The sequence below is a fragment of the Meleagris gallopavo genome, chromosome 1 (genome assembly GCF_905368555.1).
Source record: "Meleagris gallopavo chromosome 1, MGAL_WU_HG_1.1, whole genome shotgun sequence".
Lineage (NCBI taxonomy): Eukaryota > Metazoa > Chordata > Aves > Galliformes > Phasianidae > Meleagris > Meleagris gallopavo.
The window spans coordinates 116,951,076-116,973,265 of record NC_139404.1 but is presented as its reverse complement, the minus strand read 5'-3'; the positions used below and the strand labels follow the sequence as shown (position 1 = coordinate 116,973,265).

Sequence of the window (22,190 nt, the reverse complement as noted above, 5' to 3'; positions counted from 1 at the left end):
AGTTTCATTTTTTGTTCAGGGCCAATAGACATAGAAGATCTTGCAGCCGATAATAGGCTTACAAGAGTAAGAATTAATTTTGCCTTACCAGAAGGTGGTAGGTGTAGCTGTACAGTGTACTGAAGCTGTCGTTAAGCATTGCCAGTTTTGAGAGTAAAGCTGTTTTGCTGTTATTGTTGTTTCCTTATTCTTATTAGTATTAGTCTTAGTATTGAGATTGCAGACACACAGGAGCATAGGACTTTGCAGAACTCAATTTCAAGAAAAGGGAGAACATTTTGTGTATAGGTGAAGGTTTTTGATGCTTTAATAACAAACAGCAAAGAGAGTGATGGCAGAGTGTGTCAGTGGAAAATAGCTGAGTACTTCTGGGTGATAGCCTTTTTGCACTCATGTTTGGTTAGTTGAAGGAACAGGGAAAGCAATGTGCATTTCAGGGTTCTACATTCATAAATTCTAATGTGACAGTTAAAATTCTAGTTTTCGTAAAATTTGGATAATGGATAGGAATACAGTAATGGGTACTTTTTGTTGTTGTTGTTTTTTAATGATTCCATGGCTTTCTCTAGCTGTCTTTGGATGGATTCTTTCCCATCTTTTGCTTGAGGGTTGCTTGGTTTTCTTCGTCTGCTATCAGCGGACTCCCCAAAACACATATGTAACCTATTACAAAACGGGTAAAATCCTAGCACACTGAAAACAGTAGCATCCTTTCCCTTGGATATCAGAAACATCAGGGTTTCAAGCATCGTAGGGGAACACACAGGAGAGAATTGTAGATGGCCAAAGATGTATTTAAAGAGTAGTTGTGTGGTTTAGGTTAAAATGTCTTGATTCTTTACAGAACAGTTCTCAGAGAGGATACTACCGCTCTTGCTCTACTCCACATTGGTGCACCCTCACCTCAAGTACTGTGTGCAGTTTTGGGCATTACAAGACAAGGACATAAAACTATTAGAGTGTACAGAGATGGGCTACAAAGATGGTGAAAGGTCCAGAAGGCAAGACACATGAGCGCCTGAGGCTCCTGGGTTTCATGAGCCCAGAGCAGAGGAGCTGAGGGGAGGCCTGATGGCGGCTGCAGCTTCTCACAGGGAGCGGAGGGGCAGCGCTGAGCTCTGCTCTGTTTGACAACGACAGGGCCCGGGGAACGGCATGGAGCTGTGTCAGGGGAGGGGCAGCTGGGGGTCAGGGAAAGGGGCTGCACCACAGGGCGGTGGGCGTGGAACGGGATGCACAGGGCTGTGGGCACGGCCCTGAGTGTCGGAGTTCAAGGAGCGTCTGGACAGCGTGCTCAGACACTGGGTTTGGTTTTGGGTGGTGCTGTGTGGAGCCAGGGGTTGCTCTAAGCGACTCTTGTGGGTCACAATATCTTGGGAATATTCTATGGTTCTGTGATTAGAGGCTTGGCACTTGATGATCCTTAAGGTCCCTTCCAACCCAAGCTATTCTATGATTCCATGATAGAATCAGTTAGCCAGTCCTTTCTGCACTGGACCATCCCTGACTTGAATGAAACCTTTCATTTTTAACTCCAGGCACATTAAAAAGTTAGATATAACCATTTTGAGTACTGATTGTTTCTTGGAGTCTTCCAAAAATGGAGAAATAAAACAGGCCACAGTCAAACCATTTTTATGAAGAAAAGTTATTTCAAGCTGTAACTGTTTCAGCTTTCCCTTAGGTCAGGCTTGCAATGTCTCTGAATTAGTAAATGTGTTTCACTTACCATAAGATTTTCTGCGCAGCTATTTGAGTTCCTGCAGAATTTTTCCATCTTTATTGGTGACCTTAATTAAGAGTTTGGGAGCTCAACTGTCTTACCATTGCAACACAGTGAATAATTTAAAGCTGGAAGTCTGTGGCAAGTAAATCAGTACCCGTTACCCATGGTGAATGTTGATTGTGAACCACGTAGTTTCTTTTACTTTCTCTAAAGTCTGCAGAGTGATGATATACAGCTGGATTTTTTTTTCAAATGGCCATGCAGGAAGCAATAAATTGAAAACCAAAAAACTCTGCAAATATTCCTAAATCTCAGCACTGCAAGGGAGGTGATTTAAATTACATAAATTATTTGTGAACGTGGCTTTCAGGCCTTTTCAGTTTAATTTCAGTGTGTGGAAACTAGTTGCAGATTAAGTCTCTGGGCTGAATCTGGCCCAGTGAGACACCTACTTGAGACTAATTTACAGTGCTAAGGTTTTCCAGCATGGCTATTTTCTGAGTGGCTGCCAATTTAAACATAGTAGGGAATTCCTAATGTGGCAAACAAGGAATTGAGGATATGGTGTGTGTGTGTGTGTGTGTGTGTGTGTTTAAAGTATATGAGGCAGCAAGCAAAATATCTGGTAGCATAGGAAACTTCTCCTAATGTGATCTGCAATTATTTTCTTTAGAAAATAACTACTCAAGTAAATACAAAAAGGCAAAAATATTGAATGGAAATTTATACTGTCTGACCACAGTTATGTCCTTTTAGACAATTCCAGAAGCTGGTGTTGAGTTGCTGCTGCCCTGTGCCATAGGGCTCTTGCAGGGCTGGCCTCTCTCTTATTCTCCTCACAGACACTTGGTTGGAAGCACTGGAGTGGCACTGATGTGGTCCGTGAGATCCGTAATGTTGTCACAGATACTCCTCATGTTCTGTCTCAGTGGACGTGTCTTTTGTGATTTCTTTTTTACGAGATATCTTGTTGAGCACTGTTGCAAATTAGAGGAAGAACAGCAGTAATTTAAAATAAAAAGAGAGAGAGAGAGAGAGAGAAGGTATTTATGTTATCCTCTCCAAAAGCCTCTTCTTGGATAGCTGCTGTTAAATAAGAAGATACTGTTAAATAAGAAGATAGCAGCAAACAGCAGCAGTGCTCGTTCTTTTTTGATTAGTGACTTCATCTGCAGATGGATCTCTTTTCAGTGGTCCAGAACCTTTTTTCAGTGGTTCAGATCTTTCCTATAAGGGCTTTTTTCATCTAAGTGTAAGAAAAAAACATAAGTGCCCCAAGTCAAATAAATCTTTCTGGGCAACGAGTTAACAGATTTTGGTAAAATGAACTACCTGAATCAGAGATGGAGTAGCCAAGAATTTTACAGGCTTTGTGGCTGCTCAAAATGAAAGCTGTATCTGCAGTGAGTGATTTTGGGAAACCATGAGAAGAGAAAGGAGATCATTTTGGTTCCTAAGTGAGGTTTTAAGGCAGCACAGCAGCAGAGCCACAGAATTCCCACAGCATCTCCGTGGTAAGGAGACAGAACAGAATCTCCCTATGAGCCCTGTGCGGGAGCAGGAGCAGGATTTACACCTTGCTGCTACTCCTTTGGGTGGTACAGTATTCCCCCAGTCTTGGAGGGGGAACCTCTCTTTTCACTGTTGTCTACAGGGGAATGATATTTCCTATCTGCAGACACTGAATTCCAGAGTTACTGTAGGACTCTGTTTGGGTCTGGTAATCTTGCAGAAAGAGGCACTCGTACCTTAGAAAACATGGAAATCTGTGGCATCATATGATTTTCATAGAATCATAGAATCCTTAGAGTTGGAAGGGACATTTAAGACCATCTAGTCCAACTTCCCTGCAATAAACAGGAACAACCACAGATAGATCAGGTTGCCCAGAGCCAGATCCAGCCTCGCCTTGAAGGTCTCCAGGGACAGAGCATCCACCACATCTCTGGGCAACCTGTTCCAGTGCATCACCATCCTCAGTATAAAAGCTTTTTCAATCTTATTTTTTTTTTTTTTTAATTGCTTAATATATGTTGAAAGTATTAATACAATTACATAAAACTTAATGCTGGTGTCTACTATAGAGCTCCCTCTGTATTGTAACAACTGGAGCTCCTACAGTCTTCCAGCTTAAAGGTAGCTTAAAGATAATTATGGAATTGCTGTCCTCTACGCTCTAATCCTGGTGTGTAGGCGTGTGTGTTTTTTTGGAATGGGTAGCTGCAGGAAGTACTGCTCAAAAGATTGTTTGAGATTTGCTATTGAAATTAGGTTTATGAGCAGAGGCTCTCACATCAGCATAGGATGACTTTTGTTTTTGTTAGTTTGTGTACATTTAGATTAGTTGACTTCTGGAAGAATTCCATGATGTACTTACTTTTTTTATATACAAACTTAAAGTATTTGAACGAGGTGGGGGGGGAGGGAGACACAGTTTTATCAAAACAAGGCAGGCTTGATTAAGTTGTCAGCTCCAGAAAGAGAGTTCTGAGGAATGAGCTCCTGGATCTGCAAAAAGAACCAGAAGGTTTTATTAAAAATTAATAACTTAGTGGCTTAAAAATATATCAAGTGTTGTGTGTAAGGTTTATCTGAGACTGTGCGAGCCAGCACAAGTTCTTCCAAAGGCAATCAATAGCTCATTGGCATGCTGGATGCTTCTGCTTTCTAAAGATGTAGTGGTATACAATATAACAGGTGGTAGGACAATGTGGTTCTGCTTGCATTATTTTTGAGCCTTATGTGAACAAGGAGTTTGTCTTGATGAAAGTATGTTTGGAGTGATAACTGGGAGTCCTTACCGTGAGATGATTCTGATGACCTGATTATTTACAATGGGGAGAGTGCCTGAAAGAAGGTAAGAACGTAATGGAAGGCTGATTGAGGAGAGAACACTGGCAAAAATATGTGCTTTTGTGAAATGTAAAAGGTTTATTATAGACATCAGAACGGAAAAAAAGTATTGATTTGCTATTTAATTTGTGCCAGTACAGAGAGTATTTTTCTTGGTTGGGGAAACAGGGTGAAAGAAAGGTTGATTGCTCTTCTCTCAAAATGATATAAGCAAGTTCAAGAGAATTCACAGATTTGAGATTTATCTGAGAAATAACTTCACTGTATTTCCCTATCATCCCCATGTGGAATAAGAAACTGAGGGGATTATCTTAGCAGTGGGTTGGAGAAATGTGGATCCAGATCTTTCAACTTTCAGGATAACATCTTAATTGGGAAACTGTAGACTGCATGGTGGCTCTTTTTTCATCTCTCTTGTTGAAACTGCTTTATTTGACATAAAATATTTTAACATCAAAGACATTGAGTGTTTTTTCTAAATGATTTTAATAGCCAGATAATTAGAGGATTAAATTCCTAAATGGCACATAAGACTCTGGTTCCTGCCCAGTAAGTATGCAATTTCATAAAAAGAAAAACAATTCTCAAGTAAACCCACCCCAGATATCCCTACACCCCACTATTTAGGAAATCTCAAGATACGGAAACAGTAACTAAAAGCATTTCAACTTGTGTCTCCAGTTGATTCAGGTTGAATAGTGGATTTTAATTACTTCATAATTAATATTTTTGCATCTGTTTTGACAGTGATCTCGAGATTACATTGAGTGTACATGTGTAGAAATGTATTTCCAAGAAAAGTGGATTACTTTCATGTATCTGGATGGTAACATTAATGTATAGTCCTTGATCATTCACAGGTGAAAATGAAGATATTCTCGTAGGGCCACATCAATTCATTGACAAGAAAAAGTAAATATCAGACTTTTTGTGGAGGAAAGTGTTCGGTGCCTGCTGCCGTTATTTGTGTTCATTTTTTCCCCCTTAGCTAAGCGTCTCTCCTTACTTTTGTTTAGACTCAGAGAAAAAACTTTATTAATGCAAGCATAGATTTAAGCATTTTAAGATTTTGGAAAGCCTTTCGTGCTAGTTTTTTGTGGTTTTTTTTGTTGTTTTGTTTTGTTTTGTTTTTTTTCCCCTCACGTATATTTAACAAGCAGTAGAGGAATCCAAGCATAATGCAGTAGCAATTGGAAATAGATATTTATAAAATGTATTAAAATAATTTTTTTGTACAGCGCTGGGCTCTGACAGTTTCCCTTCCAGACCTCTGAAAGCCACCAACAAGAAAAGGAAGAGGAACCTTAGTGTCAATAGGGTACTGGTATATATATTTTCAAGCATTTAACTAGCGTGGTGAAAAATATTTTTGTAAGATTTTTTTTTTTAGTTGTGATGGAGTGAAAATTACATATTTCAGTCTATTTTCTTATTTTAGAATCCTGAGAGCAAACTTTTATATAAAAACTAGTCATTGACATCGCAGTTTTAAAAAGAGTGTCTTGGGGATGGGGACTCCAAACTGCATATCCGACTGTCCACCAGACACCTGAAATAGCAAGAAGCACCACAGAACAACTACAAGAACTAGCAGTTACAAAAAACAGCATAGTTTAGGGAGCTCCAAAAAAAACAAAAATTGTTGTCGATCAGTTGTTAAAAGAGGAAATGTGCAGGGGTGTATACTAAAGTTGTATGTTAGAAGAAATTCTCAGAACTGTTATTTTAAAGGCATAAGGAAACTCAACCAGGCCCTTGAAATTATGTATTCAAAGCTGGGTTATGATGGTTGAAATAGGGCCACAAATGGGCTTCCATACCCTCCCATGAGGTGTGTGTCTGTAATGTCTTATGGGTGGACTAAAGGTGGCTCAGCTCTTTTCGCAAGGCTTCAGATGCGAAGCAGCTCTGAAATGGCAGCTAGGCAGTGTGACTTATGCTAGTAAACCTGCTAAGAGGATCAAGAGTACTTTATCAAGGATAAATTTTCACTGAAACATTAAACACTGCTTTCTGAAGCAAAGAGATATCTGTCTCTTTGCTGGAGAATTGTCTGAAAGAACTGATTTACCTCTAAGAATAATATAATCTTGGTTTGACTTACTTATTCCTAACAAGTATATACAGCTTTGAAATATGTCAGCCAATGCTGTTGTTTGTATAACCTCTATGTTAAGTCTGGATGAGCTGACACAAAGGGTCTTCACCTCTGTAGGAGTCAGGCTTCCACACTGAAGAGAATAACAGATATATATCAGATTTTCCCTTTTGAAGAACTCATAACCTGGATTATTTGCGTTACAGCTCACATTTTCATGCAGCAAGCCAGGAAAGTTACCATTGAACAAAGGATCACAAAAGTGTCATCCATAATTTTAGGTGCTGTGGCCACTGCTTGTATTTTGAAGGCCCATTGTAGGCCTCATCCATAACACTTGGCCTCCTTCATTAACCCTGGGCTCTGAAAAAAGAAATTGCAAACTAGATACTCTGAATGAATGTCAGCTGATCCCAAACCATTCTGAGTTAATCCCTCTTGGAACACACAAGCTCACATTACTGTAATTAGGACTGTACATTGTTCTAGCTATGATTTCCGTCACAGCAGCATAGCTTTTTGTGCTTCCTCTCACATTGTGGGCGAATTATTTCTGTGCAAGATAGCTCTGTGAACTGCAATAAACCTGACTTCTTAAATCCAGTGCACTGAGAGTTTGAAGAAAGGGCAGTGCCTTGATGACACAGGTGCAGTCCTCAATGAATGCCGGTGGTGGTGCTGGTACAGGTGACTGCTTGGGCTGTAGGGGTTATGGCTGCTATTCAGGGACTCCTTTGACATAACTCTTTAGTGTGAAGTAAGTATGCATTTAGAGCTAGGCGGTCTTAATTAGGACTAGATGAACCACAATTACGTCATGGCTCAGGGAAAAACATTTTGCATGCAGGTGCTGTGTGATTTCTTGGATTGCCCAGTGTTTGGCTTATCAAACATTTGGTGCATGTATCTGTATTTTTAGTGTATTTTTTCATCTCCCAGCGAGTCAAAATGACCATCTATGCTTCCTCACTGGAGAAGATTCTGGGGACAAATATAACTTTCAAAATGTAACTTTTTTCCCCCCACTTTTAAGCTGAAATTCCTCAATGATATAATTAAAACATCCTGCTGCTGGCAAAATGTCAGAGGATATCTTCCATATTTCTAAAAGATAACATGAATTTTGCTTCTTCACAGAAGTAGAACAAAAACTGGGAAAGGAGATGTAGGTTAGATGTTAGAAGATAATCTTTTACTTGGAGGTGGTGAGGTGCTGCCCAGAGAAGCTGTGGTGCCCCATCCCTGGAGGAGCTCAAGGCCAGGTTGGATGGGGCCCTGGGCAGCTGAGCTGGTGGGGAGCAGCCCTGCCTACGGCAGCAGGTTGGAACTGGATGATTATTGAAGTCCCTTCCTACCCAAACCATTCTATGATTCTATGAAACAAAACTTATGACTGATAGCTGGAGAGAGTGCACAGCCCCTTTAATTATTCAACAGTTTAAAAACCTGAACATTTTGGCTGTGGAGGGGTATTAAGTAGCAGAACAGAGACTTTATTGTTCAAGAATCAAATAGTATTTGGCATTGGTATTTGCAAGAAAACTCCTTTTTCACAAGCAGAGTTCCTGCATTTTGGCCTAAGAAACTGAAGATCATTGGGAATAGTAAACATGCAAGATGCAGAAAATATATTTTCCAGCTGCTGCTACTGAAACCAAAGGAAGAAAATGTTGTTGCATGAGATTTTGACACCCTCTGCTGAAGTATGAACCTCTTCTGCCTTTGGTTGAGTGAATGGGTGGGTATGGGTTGTACTCTTGGACTGCTTTCTGGAACTGTGCTGAGAACAATGCTCTGCAAATTGTTTTCAGCTGCAATACTGAGCATCATCTGGACAATGCTGAGCAAATTAAAGGCACTGCTGGGCTTTCAGTATCTCCAAAGGATTATGTTCTTTGAATCTTTGAATGAAATTCAGCATGATTTATGCTCTTAAAGCAACAGAGTTTAATTCAGCAAGACTTTGACTTTAGTTAGATATGGAGGAATTAATCCTCTGTGGCTCACTTTCTTTATCTGCAGCAGTGGATAATGGCTGCATCTTCTTGTTGTCATGTGTCTAAGAGTGCTTGGAGATCCTTATCCTTAATGTATAGGGTGCAGTGCCAGGAGCAACCATTAGATTATCTCCTGTGACCTTGTATCACAGGCAATTACATTACTCACGTATGCAGCTCACTAGCTTGTGCTAGAATAAAACAGAATTCACATTGGGCTAAAGCTTATCTTTGAAAAAAACCTCATCAAGTCTTGAAGATGTTAAGGGGTTGTGAAGCCACTATCTCCTCTGGCTGCTTGGCCAGTGGTTAATCACTGCCACCACTGAATTCGTCTTCACAGTCCGGTGACTGGCTTTCCTTGCCACCTCTTTTTAGTAGACTGAAGATCTCTTTGGCCCCAAGCATTTTCTTGTGGCAACAAGATATTTCTTATTCTAATCTCATTACACTTCCACCATCTTTTGCGAAACAAAACAAATCAGTAAATCATGTTCTTAAAGTCTCCTACTGCGTGGGTTTTTTTCTCCAGTTCTCAAGGCACTCCACTCAAAGAAAAACTCATTGTTTTTAAAGCATGGGCAACAGAGAGCATGCAGCATTCCAGTCTCTCTCCAACCTGTGTCCAACAATAAGATCACCTCCACAGTTTGGTACGTCTCTGCTTTTTCAGTCCAAGACCTCTGCTTTCTCCAACATTACCCTGGGATTTTATGCTGAATTACTTGCCTCCTTCTAGCTTTTCGCTCTTCCAGGGTTAAAACTTTCCAGGAAATGGGCTGTCCCATTGGGGCTTTTGTATAGAATTTTTTAATTAAAAAGTCTGAGTGTATTCCCACTGGAATATTCTTTTTCTTCAAGGTAAAAAGCATTAGAATGTACTTCAAATCATTATTAGGTATCACTGTACAAACACTTCAGTTTGCATTTTCCATGTACAGCAGATGTTTGTAGGATAAAGACAAAAGTGAATGGGAAAGTAGCGCTACTGTCTTCACTAGCAGCATGTAGTCTCCATATCTATGGTCGGAAAGTGCAGCAAAACCTAATGTTATCTCTCTAGATCAAGAAATAAGCTTAGCTAATAACACAGTCTAAATGCATTTCTGAGAGAGACTGTGTATGCAGAGAACAATCTAATAATACACAGAACATATATACAGTCTGCAGATTAGGATCCTTATGACCCGAATCTCTGTTTCTAATCTGAATATATGATACGCATACTTCTTTTCCCCACAAATCTGTGCAACTCCTTTTTCTTGTACTCCAAATCAGAAGGTAAAAAAAGGGTACAGGATTTCTCAATGCTGTAAAGAAAGTACAGTGGTTGAAAACCAAAGCTGCATAGGACAGTAGGCTGGAAAATCAACAACAGCTAGAAATGGAAAGTAAGATTAAAGGTAACATTTAGCCACAATGTTATTCTTAGCCACTTCAAAATAGTATGTAGTTAAATACACACATGCGCACACACAAAATAGCAAAGCTTACTTTGTAAAGTTCTTTGCTCTCACTTTCAGAAGATGATGATTGCTATTTACTGTGGGGTTGTGAACCACAGGAAGCTGGCTTTTTTTAGCTCTCTTGTCCTGGAAAAGCACTGTCTGAAGGACACTCAATAAAGACCTTCCTTCCTTCCTTCCTTCCTTCCCTTCCAAACCCAACACCCCATCCCCAGCTGTGGCTATTTTCCTTGACTGCCTGTCTGAGCGTTCACAGCTCAGACCACTGAGGATCATTCCAATCATGGGATGGTTTCTGTTGGTGATGCTGAGTCTCTATGTTTTGTAAAAGACCCGTGGAGTGTGATGATGTAAGCCTGTCTGACCCAGACTGTCACAAGTAAAAGAACTTTGGTTTGCAGTGCAAACATCCCTGCCCTCGGAATCTTGGTAGGAAAAAAAAAGAATGATGAAGCAATGTATGACCTTAGGAACCTTGGGATAGTAGGAACAGTTTTAACCAGTTTCTGACTATGCATGAGATAGTTTTTTAATGAGATGAGTTATGATGTTTCAGCAGTGCAGAGCAGAATTACCAATAAGTTTTGACATTTGCCATAACTAAGTTTTATGTGAAGGCAGATATAAATCTTGCTTCTGAGCATCCTTTGCATACAGAAACATAGACAATGAGGTGCTTAGATCAATAGCACAGTTCAGGATTCCTTTTATTCCTAAGAGAATAACTCTGGAATTAATTTGGAAGTGAAAGAAGCAAAAGACATGGCTGAAGAACAAGAGCTGCTTTGCTAAAATATCCATTTGAATTCGTACTTTATTTTTGACCAGGGACAGGTGATCACAAATCCTTATGCTCCCCCAGCAAGAGAATAAAGCAGGTGCTCGCAAAGGCAGTAGGGAACTGAAGACTTCTGTTTTTCTGATGATATTCCATTAGACTGAGCGCTAGCTGGTCTATGGTCATCTTTCTCTTCCTACCTCTTGGAAGACCTCATGGGAATTGCTTTCATTCTGGTGCCCTCTCCAACAGCTTTCTTTTATTGGAGGCCCCAGACCTGGATGCAGTACTCCAGATGGGGCCTCACAAGGGCAGAGTAGGGAGGAATAATCACTTCCCTGTCCCTGCTGGCCACCTCTCTTCTGATGGAGCCCAGAATACCATTCGCTTTCCAAGCTGCAAGAGCACACTGCTAGCTCATGTTAAGCTTTTCATCCATCAAAACCCGCAGGTCTTTCTCTGCAGGGCTGCTCTCAAGGACCACTCCTTCCAGTCTGTATGGATGCCTGGGATTCCTCTGGCCCAAGTGCAAAGCCTTGCACTTTGCTGTGTCAAACCTCATTATGTTCATCCAGGCCCACCTTTCAAGTCTGTTAAGGTCCCTCTGAATGGCATCCCTTCCTTCCACTGTGTCAACAGCACCACTCAGCTTGGTGTCATCAGCAAACTTGCTGAGGGTGCACTCAATTCCATCATTGATTCACTGATAAAGATGTTAAAGAGCACTGGTCCCAAGACATTATCTATATGATATATATCATCTAAGTGGCATCATCTACCCCACCTCATTCTTTACAAAAGTGCAGGGAGAGTTCCAGGCTTATTCTACCGCATAACAAGGTGATTTGATGGGAAAACTCCAGGTCTCATTTTGACATGATTTTATGTAGATGTATTCATAGAGTTGAATTTATTTTATTGGATCTCATCCTCTTATCGTTCCTGAGCTTTAGCTGGGCCTTATTGAATTCTATTACTTTCAAAATTTCATGTCTGTGCAGCTCACTGGCAAGGAACTGAAGTTATTACAATGGTTTTAACAGGAGTGTGTTTTTTTTTCATCTTTAGTTTTATGTAGGTTTCATTTATAGTTTCTCCTTAAATGTCATTCTTAAAACATGAACTGGTCTGATTGTTCTACTGAGGACATAGACATTGGTGATATATGTCAGTGATTGGTATGATATTCTATTTAACAAGCTGAGAAATACTAAGATCTTGAAGATTTGAAACCAAAGCTGTTAACAAACTTGCTGGACAGAATTCAGTATTGAAAATCTTACCCATAAATAAAAGGGAAATGATATCATTAGATTTCTCAAATGAGATCTTTTTTTTTTTTCTCCCCCTGGAGAGAAATGTTTGGATGAAGAGAATGGTTGGCATTTGTTCATCACTGGAATAATCTTTGACAAATAAATATTTCAATGTCAGCTGTATGGTCCCCTGAGTGTAGGTGCCCTGATGGGTATAGCTGAGAAGTATCTGAGAGATGAGGCATAGCAGGTTCTTGAATAGACTCTATGTGGAAGAGGTTTGATTTTACCATAGTTGTTGTCTCTAAGTCTTAGTGGTCTTCTGCTGACTTTGGCAGACCACCGGAAGTCCTGTACTGCACTTTGTTCTACCTTATGTTTGTGGCATGTTTTTTTTAACTCCAGCACAGCATCACATAGTGATCACAATGTGAACCATGTCTTTGCTCATAAACAGCTATTGAAACCCAGAGGGATACCCGCTGAGTAATATAGTGTAGGAAAGGTACTCCTGAAGTTTTCAAGACTTCTTAGCTCTGGCTGAGAACTCAACAGGAGGCACTTCAGATGTTTCCAGCAAAGCCATTCTTTCTAGTGGTTCCAGTAAGAGTAAGGTAAAGTTGGGAGTGACCTGTTTGGGTTTCACAAAACCACATCAGGTCCAGCAGTTTGCTAACCCATTTTTGATCCCATGCTCAAGTGCTACCTTGCTTCTCTTGTTAATGGAAGTGCTCTTGCTGTGCCGTACCTGATCTGACAGATGTTGCTGAAGATGTGCTGGCTCTGTGTTTAGGCATGGTATGCGTGTATGTGCAACAACATCTTGGCTGATTTATAACTTGGATAAATGGCTTGAGGCAGCTGACAATGGACTACTGAGATTCAGATGCACTTTGCATATTTCACTTCCATGCATAATGAGGACAGCAAGAGAGATGATAGCTTTGAAAAACTAGTTTGGCCTTCCAGCACAAAAGGACTTGACATTTAAGTTCTTTACTATGAGAGTGGTGAGGTGCTGGAGCAGGCTGCCCAGAGAGGTTGTGGATGCCCCATCCTTGGAGGTGTTCAAGGCCAGATTGGATGGGACCCTGAGCAGCCTGGTCTAGTATTAAATGGGGAGGTTGGTGGCCCTGCATGTGGGTGGGGGTTGGAGATTCATGATCCTTGAGGTCCCATTCTATGATTCTGTGACATCTATAGTAAGGGAGCCATATAACACAGCTTCTTATATAGCGGTTTCAAAGTTGGCCTTCTGTGTCATTCACAAAGCTGAAGCTGTGGGTGTCTAATGGACAAAAGGGCATTTTTGAAGAAAATAAAGCCAGTAGTTTTGCTTCTGGAATCCTTCCATCTTCTCCTATGACACAGAATGTCAGCACGGGGACTGAGCCACCTGAAAAATTCCTGAGTTTCTGCCCTGTGTGCTGCCTCCCAGCCCCTCCTGTAATCAGAGGTGGCTCTTTCTGAGGAAAAATAGTGAACAGTGTCAGTCAGATGTCTTTATAATAATCTTTTTAAAAGAATGTATATCCTTGTCGCAGATGGAGGCTGAAGCACTGCACACTTCACTTGTAAGAGGAAGGCAGAAAGATACTTACTGATATAAAATAGATGTAAGATGGCAATTTGAACAATGATGACAGTGACTCAACAAGATTTGAAATGGCTAAGTATTCTTGACTATTTGCTACGCAGAGGATGGGGGGTGCATAATGAATCTAAGCTCAAATCTTAGAGAAGCTACTGTAGCTTAAAAACAATACCTCACTTGCTGAGGATCTGTTGTCAAGGTGTCGTCGCATCCCAGATAAATATTGGTGCAGGTGTTAAGTAACTTCAAGAAGTGTTTATTCTCAAGGGGAGATTCTGGTGTGCAGCCAGCTGCTTTCCTGGGGCTCTTAGGCTGCTTCCTATTCAGGGGGTAGTATGATTGACTCATAGTTAGCTTAGAATTGGACCTATTGAATAAGGTGTCTGTGATCTGTTCTCTGAGCATTCAGTTTGAGACAATGTGGTGGTCGTTGACTGTCTCTGGTGAAACCTTGGTTGTTATCAGTCTCAAGGACAAGGTCTTTTGCATCTCATTGCATTCACTAAGCCTTGGGAATAATGACCAGTCTGGGTGAGGGGGCAAGGAGTGCATGCACTTCATAGTAATTCTGCGTGGAGGTAGAAAAAACTAAAAATATCTCTTGTGTCTGTGTTGTAGCCCAAGAAAATACATGTGAAACCTCATCCCCAGTTAGCTAAGTGCTATGACAGAAGTAAACACTGAGACAGGAAAGCAGACAGTACGCACATTTTAAAATATATTGAAAAAATGTCAATTCTTTTTTCAGCATTGCTTGAGAAACCGATCAGCAAAAGACAGGACAGTGAAGCTGTACAGAAGGCCAAGATCCTTTATGCATCCTGTATGAATGAGAGTAAGTGATCTGATTGGGGACACTTGTGTATTACCCATGTTTATACAGGCAGGGCCTTATGCTCTCCACTGGACTCCATGAGGCTTTGTCCAGGACTGCCATGCCAATGCGTTCACAGGCAGAGCAGAGGCACTGGATTCAGCTATTTGTTTTTTCCTACCTGGAAATCCATCAGTGCCAATAAATCTTTGCTTCTCCTGTGGCTGTTGCTGGATTTGAATCATGTGGAATGTAACTGTTGTCACACTTTGACATTTCAGATAAAATTGAAAAAGCTGACGTGAAACCACTGTTAAGCATTCTGAGGCATTCCCCTTTCCGCTGGCCTGTACTGGAATCCAACATTGGACCAGAGGGGCTGTGGTCAGAGAGGAGGTTTAGCTTAGTGCAGACCCTGGCAACACTTCGTGGTCAATACAGCAACTCTGTCTTCATCCGTTTATATGTGGCTGCTGATGACAAAGTCTCCAACCGCTATATCCTGAAGGTACAGCACAGCATATCTATTAGTTTACTTTGCATGGCATTTTGTGATCTCATTTTTTGAAACAAGCGTACAAGCCAAATGCTTGCATTTGACTATTGTTGCTATTATCTACCAATTTGCAGATGTGCATAAGTGCCAATTCATGAGAATGCAGTAACCATTAGGTTACACATGCATTGAAAAGTATTTGTGTAAAGGATTTTTTCTCGTTTCAAATGACAAAAATAAGGTAAAGTATGTTCCCAGAGTACACGTGTATGAAAATGAGAGATGTGGATATCTTGTCCTGAATATTCTGGAGCCGAGTATGGCTACTTATCTATGAAAATGAGGAATGGGGCATCAGTCACAAATATTTTGAACTTGATACATTTTTCTTGAAATGGCAACGTGTTATATTGTGCTTATGCAGCACCTTACAACAACAACAAAAAAGTAACAGAAAGTCTTCTAAACTGGAAATACAGAATATGTTTTACTGAAATTCTTTTGTTTTAGAGCAAAGCAAAAAGTTTATAACAGCGCATGAAATTACACAACTGCTTAGATTAGTGAGAAAAAGACCAAAATCAAAATTGCCTAGCTGTAGTCTGACAGAACTCTAGAGAGAATTGCAACACTTATGATGAGATGTCATCATGGCAAGATCCAGTGCCTGGGTCAAATGCATTGTTGTTTTTTAGGAAATAGAGTTGAATAAGCAGAGTAGATCAGCTCTCTGCTGCTACGAGGATGTAGCAGCCAGAGAGAAGGGACAAAGAAGAAAGGTATACTAACATTAATCACAGAAAAATGGCACCTATGGTCCATACATTGGTAGTATCCTGGCTAGCTGTAGAGGCATATCCAAGAATACATTTTATTTGGGACTCAATCAAGAGTTCGGAGTGATGGTATGTATGGATGTTGTTTCTGAATCAGTACTTTGAAAGGCCCTTGGACTGCAGCATTGGACTGGTATGAAATTCAAGGGTAAATTTTCTTTGTTTCTAAGGAGTTTTCCTGAATGGTCAAGGCAACTGCAGATCAACAGTTAGCTGCATTAAGGATGTCATTCTGCTAAGATGCTGTTCAGTTCCTGTCAGGATTGCTTTGGCTGAAGATTTAAGAAAACTGAAATGGTAGAATCAGAAGAGGAAATATTTAGCTATCTCCTGTCATACTTCTGCTTTTAGTCCATGACATCTGCCAGGAGAGGGTTTGGATAGGTCTGTATGGCTTGTTCTTTGGAAATGAATTATATCTTGCAATATGTTCATTTGGTATGCTTAGCAGCCCCTGTGAATCGAGTATCTAAATAACTGAAATTCTACATCCTCTAAATAACATATTATTCCTTAGGGGATTCTGTTTTTATTGTTAATCTGATTAAGAACTTGCTCAGCAGAATGCATCAGCCAGTATTCTACTTTGTCAGTGTTTTAACAAATTCCCAGGAATGCAGCTGTACCAGGGAGTATTTCAATCTGCTTGTGAAAATGGATTGATTGCAAAATTCTGTCTTTGTTCAGCATTGCAAAAGCATGAATGGATCAGAAAAACCAGGAGGTTCTCCAAATAATGTTTTGTTCAACATTCAATATAATTTTCTTTTTCTTGAAGAAGTTGATTAACTTTTTTGTTCGTATCTCATGTTTGTGCTTTATTTCAATGGGTTATCAAATCTGACTCTTAAGCCAGAAAAATTTGGATGAGCACTTAAAGCAACAGTGACGTAGCTGAAATAGACCAAATAATCTGAAGTTAACAACTGCCAGGACATGCATCTGCAAAGCATAAGAGTAGAGAGGGTTGTTTTTTTCTCTTTTCTTTTTGCTTCAGTATATGGAAGAAAGGTGTTACCGTTTTTCAAAGGATCAGAATTGTGCTGAACATCACAGCTTCAGTGAACATCTGCTGTCAGTAGATTATTTGTTTTATTTTGTTTGTGGTGTATCTTAAAGCAAAGAAGATATTTATTTACTCATTTGAGATTCTATTTGCATTTACTTGAGTAATTTTTTGTAAGTGTAGAAAGTGTGAAATATAAATGCTGTAGGATATAGATTACATAGGCTTTTGTGAAATAGTATGAATAAATACAGTTTCTTCACTACTTCACTACTATTAAAAAACAAATAAAACATGAAAATAAAAGTCTTAGAATATCAAAACTTTTTTTTTTTTCCCATTCACATCAATATCTTTTCAGAATTTGGAAGTTGGCTGTATTATGCTATCAGATTTGGCTTCTATACTCTAACTTAATTGATCATGTTGAAGTGTCTTGTGAAATTGCTGTTTCTAGTATGAATTTTAAGAAATCTTCTTCATTGTGATTTTTGGCTGGTTAAGAACTTGAAACATTATGCACGTATTCCCATGTTGTCATCATTTCATTCAAAAGACTAAGCAAACCCATTAAACTTTCAAGTGTGATTTTAGAAATTAAGTTGAAAACCTTATCCAACAGTAGGGTAACTGTAGGCCAGCAAGTCTGATCATAGTTTGAATCAGAAATATTTAAAGCCTTTGCCTGCCATACATCTTTATCTAATGTACTGGAAGCATAACAATTTCCCATGCGTGCAATGATTTCTGAGGCTTGAGCCCAGCTGTACTTCTGTTCAAAAAGCCAAATACTCGTTACAACACTCGATGCTGGCCTAGAGTGAAGCTCAAATGCATGAACTTAATTTCTGTCAAAGTAGGCTAACGATGCTTTCCAGGCACACAGCAGCTGACATGCTCCAGCAGCTAATGGACGTTTGGTCCATATACTAAGTTTTCTGTCCAAAATTGATTCTTGTGCCCCTGAAATATATGTAACATGAATAGTTGTCTGCACTCATTGTTTGATCCTGTAGACTCACTCCTTTTACATTACCCTACTTGCTAATGGAGCCATGAACACGTAAATCAGGCTGATGATACTTTGCTGTAGTAGGTGGCTCAAGGTACTGAGGGCGGCATCTGAGGCTTCCCAGATGGCATTAATATGATTAAGGTAACGTCTGTCAGCACAGCATAGCTTTTTTTTTTAATTTATTTTTTATTTTAAATTAAGTGAAAATCAGGCTATTTTTCAGGAATGTATTATGTATTAGATATTTACATTTATTGTTATTGCCAGAAATATGCAAAGTCTTTCAAGGTTGCTAATATGGCTACCTTTAATTATTAAATGCTTTTTCTTGTTATTTTTAACAGCTAGATCAAGCAAGCCTATCTCTCTCATCTCGAGAGGATTACCTAGAAAACACCACAGAAGCTAAATCTGTAAGTAGTACTAACTAAAACTCAAAATATCTATTTTTGTTATTGTAGATTTTGCTTTGTTGAGCTCCAGTTCTGGGAAACAGTTATAGTTTGGTTGGATTTACATTTTTCAAGATATTTCCTATTAGGAAAAAAAACTCAACCACAAGGACTACTGCTACAAACATTTGCAAAGTTTCTCAAACGAAGATTTTAATAAGAAATGAGGTCCCCCAACCTTTACTTCCCCCTTAGAAGACATCTCTGGAAATCATCAGCCACCTGCCTGGTTTTGTACTTTCAGCATGCAAACATGCTGAAGGTGTGAGTGCTAGAAGACCATGTGGTTCAGGTGTTCTCTGTGTTCTGAGACTTGCAGAGCTATGTCCTTATGAAGGACCATCTGGGAGACCAACAGTGTCAGTTGCCTGGGGCACCCTGCATTCAAGGACAGCAGTCAGAGTTCATTAGCAGTTGCTACAGCTACCCTCACCTTAGCCTTTGCCTGACCTGATGTCAGTGGGAGCCCCCACAATTACTGAGAGGTCCCAAAATTTCCTAGACCACAGATGGAGAACCCAGAAGCTCAAGACTGCCTCAAGAAAGTGGAGCCCAGATGCTGCTCTGTCAGTTAGCTGCTCTCCTGGCCAGATAACTATCATCAAATTAGCCTGAATTTATTTAATGAAGGGAACAAGAGTTCCTCAACAGATCTCAGTGATTCATTTCCTCTTCTTCCCTTTCTCTTTATTATTTCTCAGTACTCTGCCATAGCTTATTAAGAAGTTTTCTTGCTGCTTTTCTGCGGAAAACAAAGATGAACTGTTGATGTTAAGCACATGTATTGATATTTGATAATGCCAACATCTTTTTCACCATCCTTTGATGAAGGCCTGTGAGCAGTGTCCAGCACATACAATCCAAAGTTCATGGAAAACAGGCACTTGGATTGTCATGGGGGCAAGTTACTGCTCTTGTTAAGGTCTTACAGTATTGCTTCCCTTTTAGTTTCTCTGAGAGGCTAGTGAGATTTTAGCCACATCCACCTGAGCAGATGCCAGTATCCAAACAACAGTATCTATTTAAAAATTAAAGATGGTAATATGCCAGGAAATGCTTTTGATTTTGGGAAACTACAGACCAGCAGGAGCTGATAGGATCAAACTTCTGAAAGATGGTGCTGGGGAAGAGATAGCACAGAAATCGCTGCCATATAATGATTGATACAGACAGTATTTTCTGTTGACATTTGTGTATACACACTAGGCTGAACACGTTATTTTAGAGTAGCTGGATAGCACAGAGCACTTTAGTAGGTACTTGTGTGCTGTAGCAGAAACAGAGGAGGGATGTCCTTTTACCTCCCTATCTTCTCATCCACCAAGCTTGCATTTGTCTGTCAGTACTTTTTCAGTCCTGTGCTCATTACTGCGTGAGGTTGCAAAAACATACACATTGTCTAATTCCATTGTAAGAGCTCTGTGTTCTCAGCCAAATCCAGAAATATCATTTGCACTTCCCAAGATGTATATACTCAGTGAATCACAGCAGATAGCTCTGTCTGTCATCCACAGGATGTTTATGGCATTATTTCCCCTTCCCTCTTCAATGGAAGCAGACATTAGGGGGAAAGAAAGTATAACTTGATTGCAAGAGTATGAAAGTACAATGTATTCATCTCCTTGATGTCAGCTGGATATTTATGTCCTACTGCTGCAGCTGTGTTGAAGTGCAAATCCTGTGATAATTTCCTTTTTTTTTTTTTTTTCTTTTTTCTTTTTTCCCAGTACCGAGATACCTTTTTGCAGTTCATGGTTGACACAGCAGTGCTTCTGGGTGCAAATGCTTCACGAGCTGAGTCTGATATGAAGTCAGTCCTAAAGCTGGAAGTTAAAATAGCCGAGGTTGGTAATTTTGTGTGGAATTGAAAAGAATTGAAAATTGCTTTAAAAACCAAGGGCTATCCTGTTTCAGAATGGAAAGTCATTATATTAACAACCTTAGCAATAATGTTTCTTGGAGGGAGAAGGAAAGAAGCAAATCTGATGGAAGAAAATGAAGAGTCTTCTTGCTTTAGTTAACTGCTAAATTGAATATTTATTCTCAAGGGCATTGGATGAAGAATTAAAAAAATAAAACAAATTAACAAAACCCTTAGCCAAACATAATCATAGAATCATTAAGGTTGGAGAACTGAAGGCCATCTACAACAGCAGAAATGCAGTGTTTCCATCTCTCTGCTGAATGTAGAGACAAAATTTTGTCAAAGCTCTGCATGAAAGCAGATATGTTCAGGAACAAGGATTGTTATATGATCCCTAGTAAGCACAATTAATTATATAATCACCATACTGTGTTTTGAAAACACATAGTCTTGTTTGTTACTTGGGCTTTTACTGTATCCTGTGTTCCTGTGTACTCCTTTTAAGTGAATGTATATCACAGAGAACTTCTGTGCTTGGGAAGAGAGACAGAAGGAATAAAAGGAAAATATGTATTTTTGATTTAGGGATGAATGGCATGCTCCAAGAGATCTTACTGTGTACAAGAAAGATTTTAAGTAGATTTGAGTTATTGGAGGAAGAGGAAAAATTTAGAGAGGAAGAAAGCAAGCAAGTTCAAGAAGAATTTATAGATCTGCCATATAAAAGGAGAAGAAAATATTTTTTTGTCTGTATTCCTTGAGCAACAGTTAAACTGCAGACATTTACTGCAGAATTTTGTTTGGAGATCTTCCAGCTCTTTCGTTAGTCTTGTGTCAATCTCTGCCCTTAAATTCGGCACCATAAAGCCTGTTGCTCAGTATTTACCTTAGAACTGGGCTGGCACTGGTGTCAAGAATTCTTGTTTTTCTTGAACAGTGAGAAAATTTGTATTTTTATCTTGTACTTGTTTGGTTTCTTTATTATGACCCAGAAGACACCTTGGAATCCGAATATCCCTTACCAATTATAAAAGGGCTTGCTTTATATTTAGCATTTCTTTTGCTACATTCTTGGATTTTTACTCTGTAGAGGATCCTGAGGCCTGACTGTTCGGTCAGGCAGATGAGAAATTCAATTGGTGAATTTTGTTCATTTTTGCTTTTGTTCATTTCTGGCCTATGTAGTCAGGTTTCCTGCTATGGAAATCAAGATAGTTGGTTTAAAGGGAGAAGAAACTGATGTGTATCTGGCTCTTCCTCCAGGTGTAGTCAGGCCAGAGAAGGGCACATGTTCAAATCCGGAAGACGAGATATGTTTCCAGCATATTTGCTCTCAGATTTGACATTTAAAACTGTATAGTTTGGAGCTGATAGGATGAATGATACTAATGATCTAGCTGTGCTTTTAGCTTTTATGGACCCACATTTGTTTCCTTGGTATAATCAGAGCTAAAATTAGTCTAAAGTGTTCGGAGAAGACATGCAGCACATCAGATTCCCCAGTAATGAGTTAAACTGGCAATGAATCATATTCAATTTTTCTGAGCTAAATGCCATCTTCAGAAAGGGAAGCTAATGTCATGAATGCTTGGAAAATGGGTGGTTATGTACTTCACTGGGTTTATGATGGATAGTAATGATGTAAGAGAAGATTCTTGGAAGATGAGCCTTGTTTTCATCATCTTGTTTTTTTTCTTATTATTTCTTCTTTTTTTTTTCCAGATCATGATTCCATATGAAAATCGAACGAGTGAGGTGATGTACAATAAAATGAACATATCAGAGCTTAGTGCCATGATTCCACAGGTTGGTTGGGGAAGTTATTCTTTTTATTTCTGACCTACATAATTAAATATTCCTTTAGTATAGGGAGATAGCATGTTAAAGGAGTGTTATTAGGAATGCATGCACTCAGTTACAATGTATGTTCGTTTAAATC

At 39.5% G+C, this 22,190-nt stretch overlaps 1 protein-coding gene across 1 annotated transcript in view; it reads left to right on the top strand.

Annotated features, from left to right (window-relative positions):
- PHEX (phosphate regulating endopeptidase X-linked) overlaps positions 1 to 22,190 on the top strand; it is a 98,993-nt gene that overhangs the window by 9,232 nt on the left and 67,571 nt on the right. Inside the window, exons 4-8 of the mRNA XM_085210819.1 lie at positions 14,517 to 14,603; positions 14,864 to 15,090; positions 18,280 to 18,348; positions 20,115 to 20,231; positions 21,974 to 22,057. Of these exons, the coding sequence (XP_085066945.1) occupies positions 14,517 to 14,603; positions 14,864 to 15,090; positions 18,280 to 18,348; positions 20,115 to 20,231; positions 21,974 to 22,057 (584 nt within the window). The remainder of the gene's footprint in view (positions 1 to 14,516; positions 14,604 to 14,863; positions 15,091 to 18,279; positions 18,349 to 20,114; positions 20,232 to 21,973; positions 22,058 to 22,190) is intronic.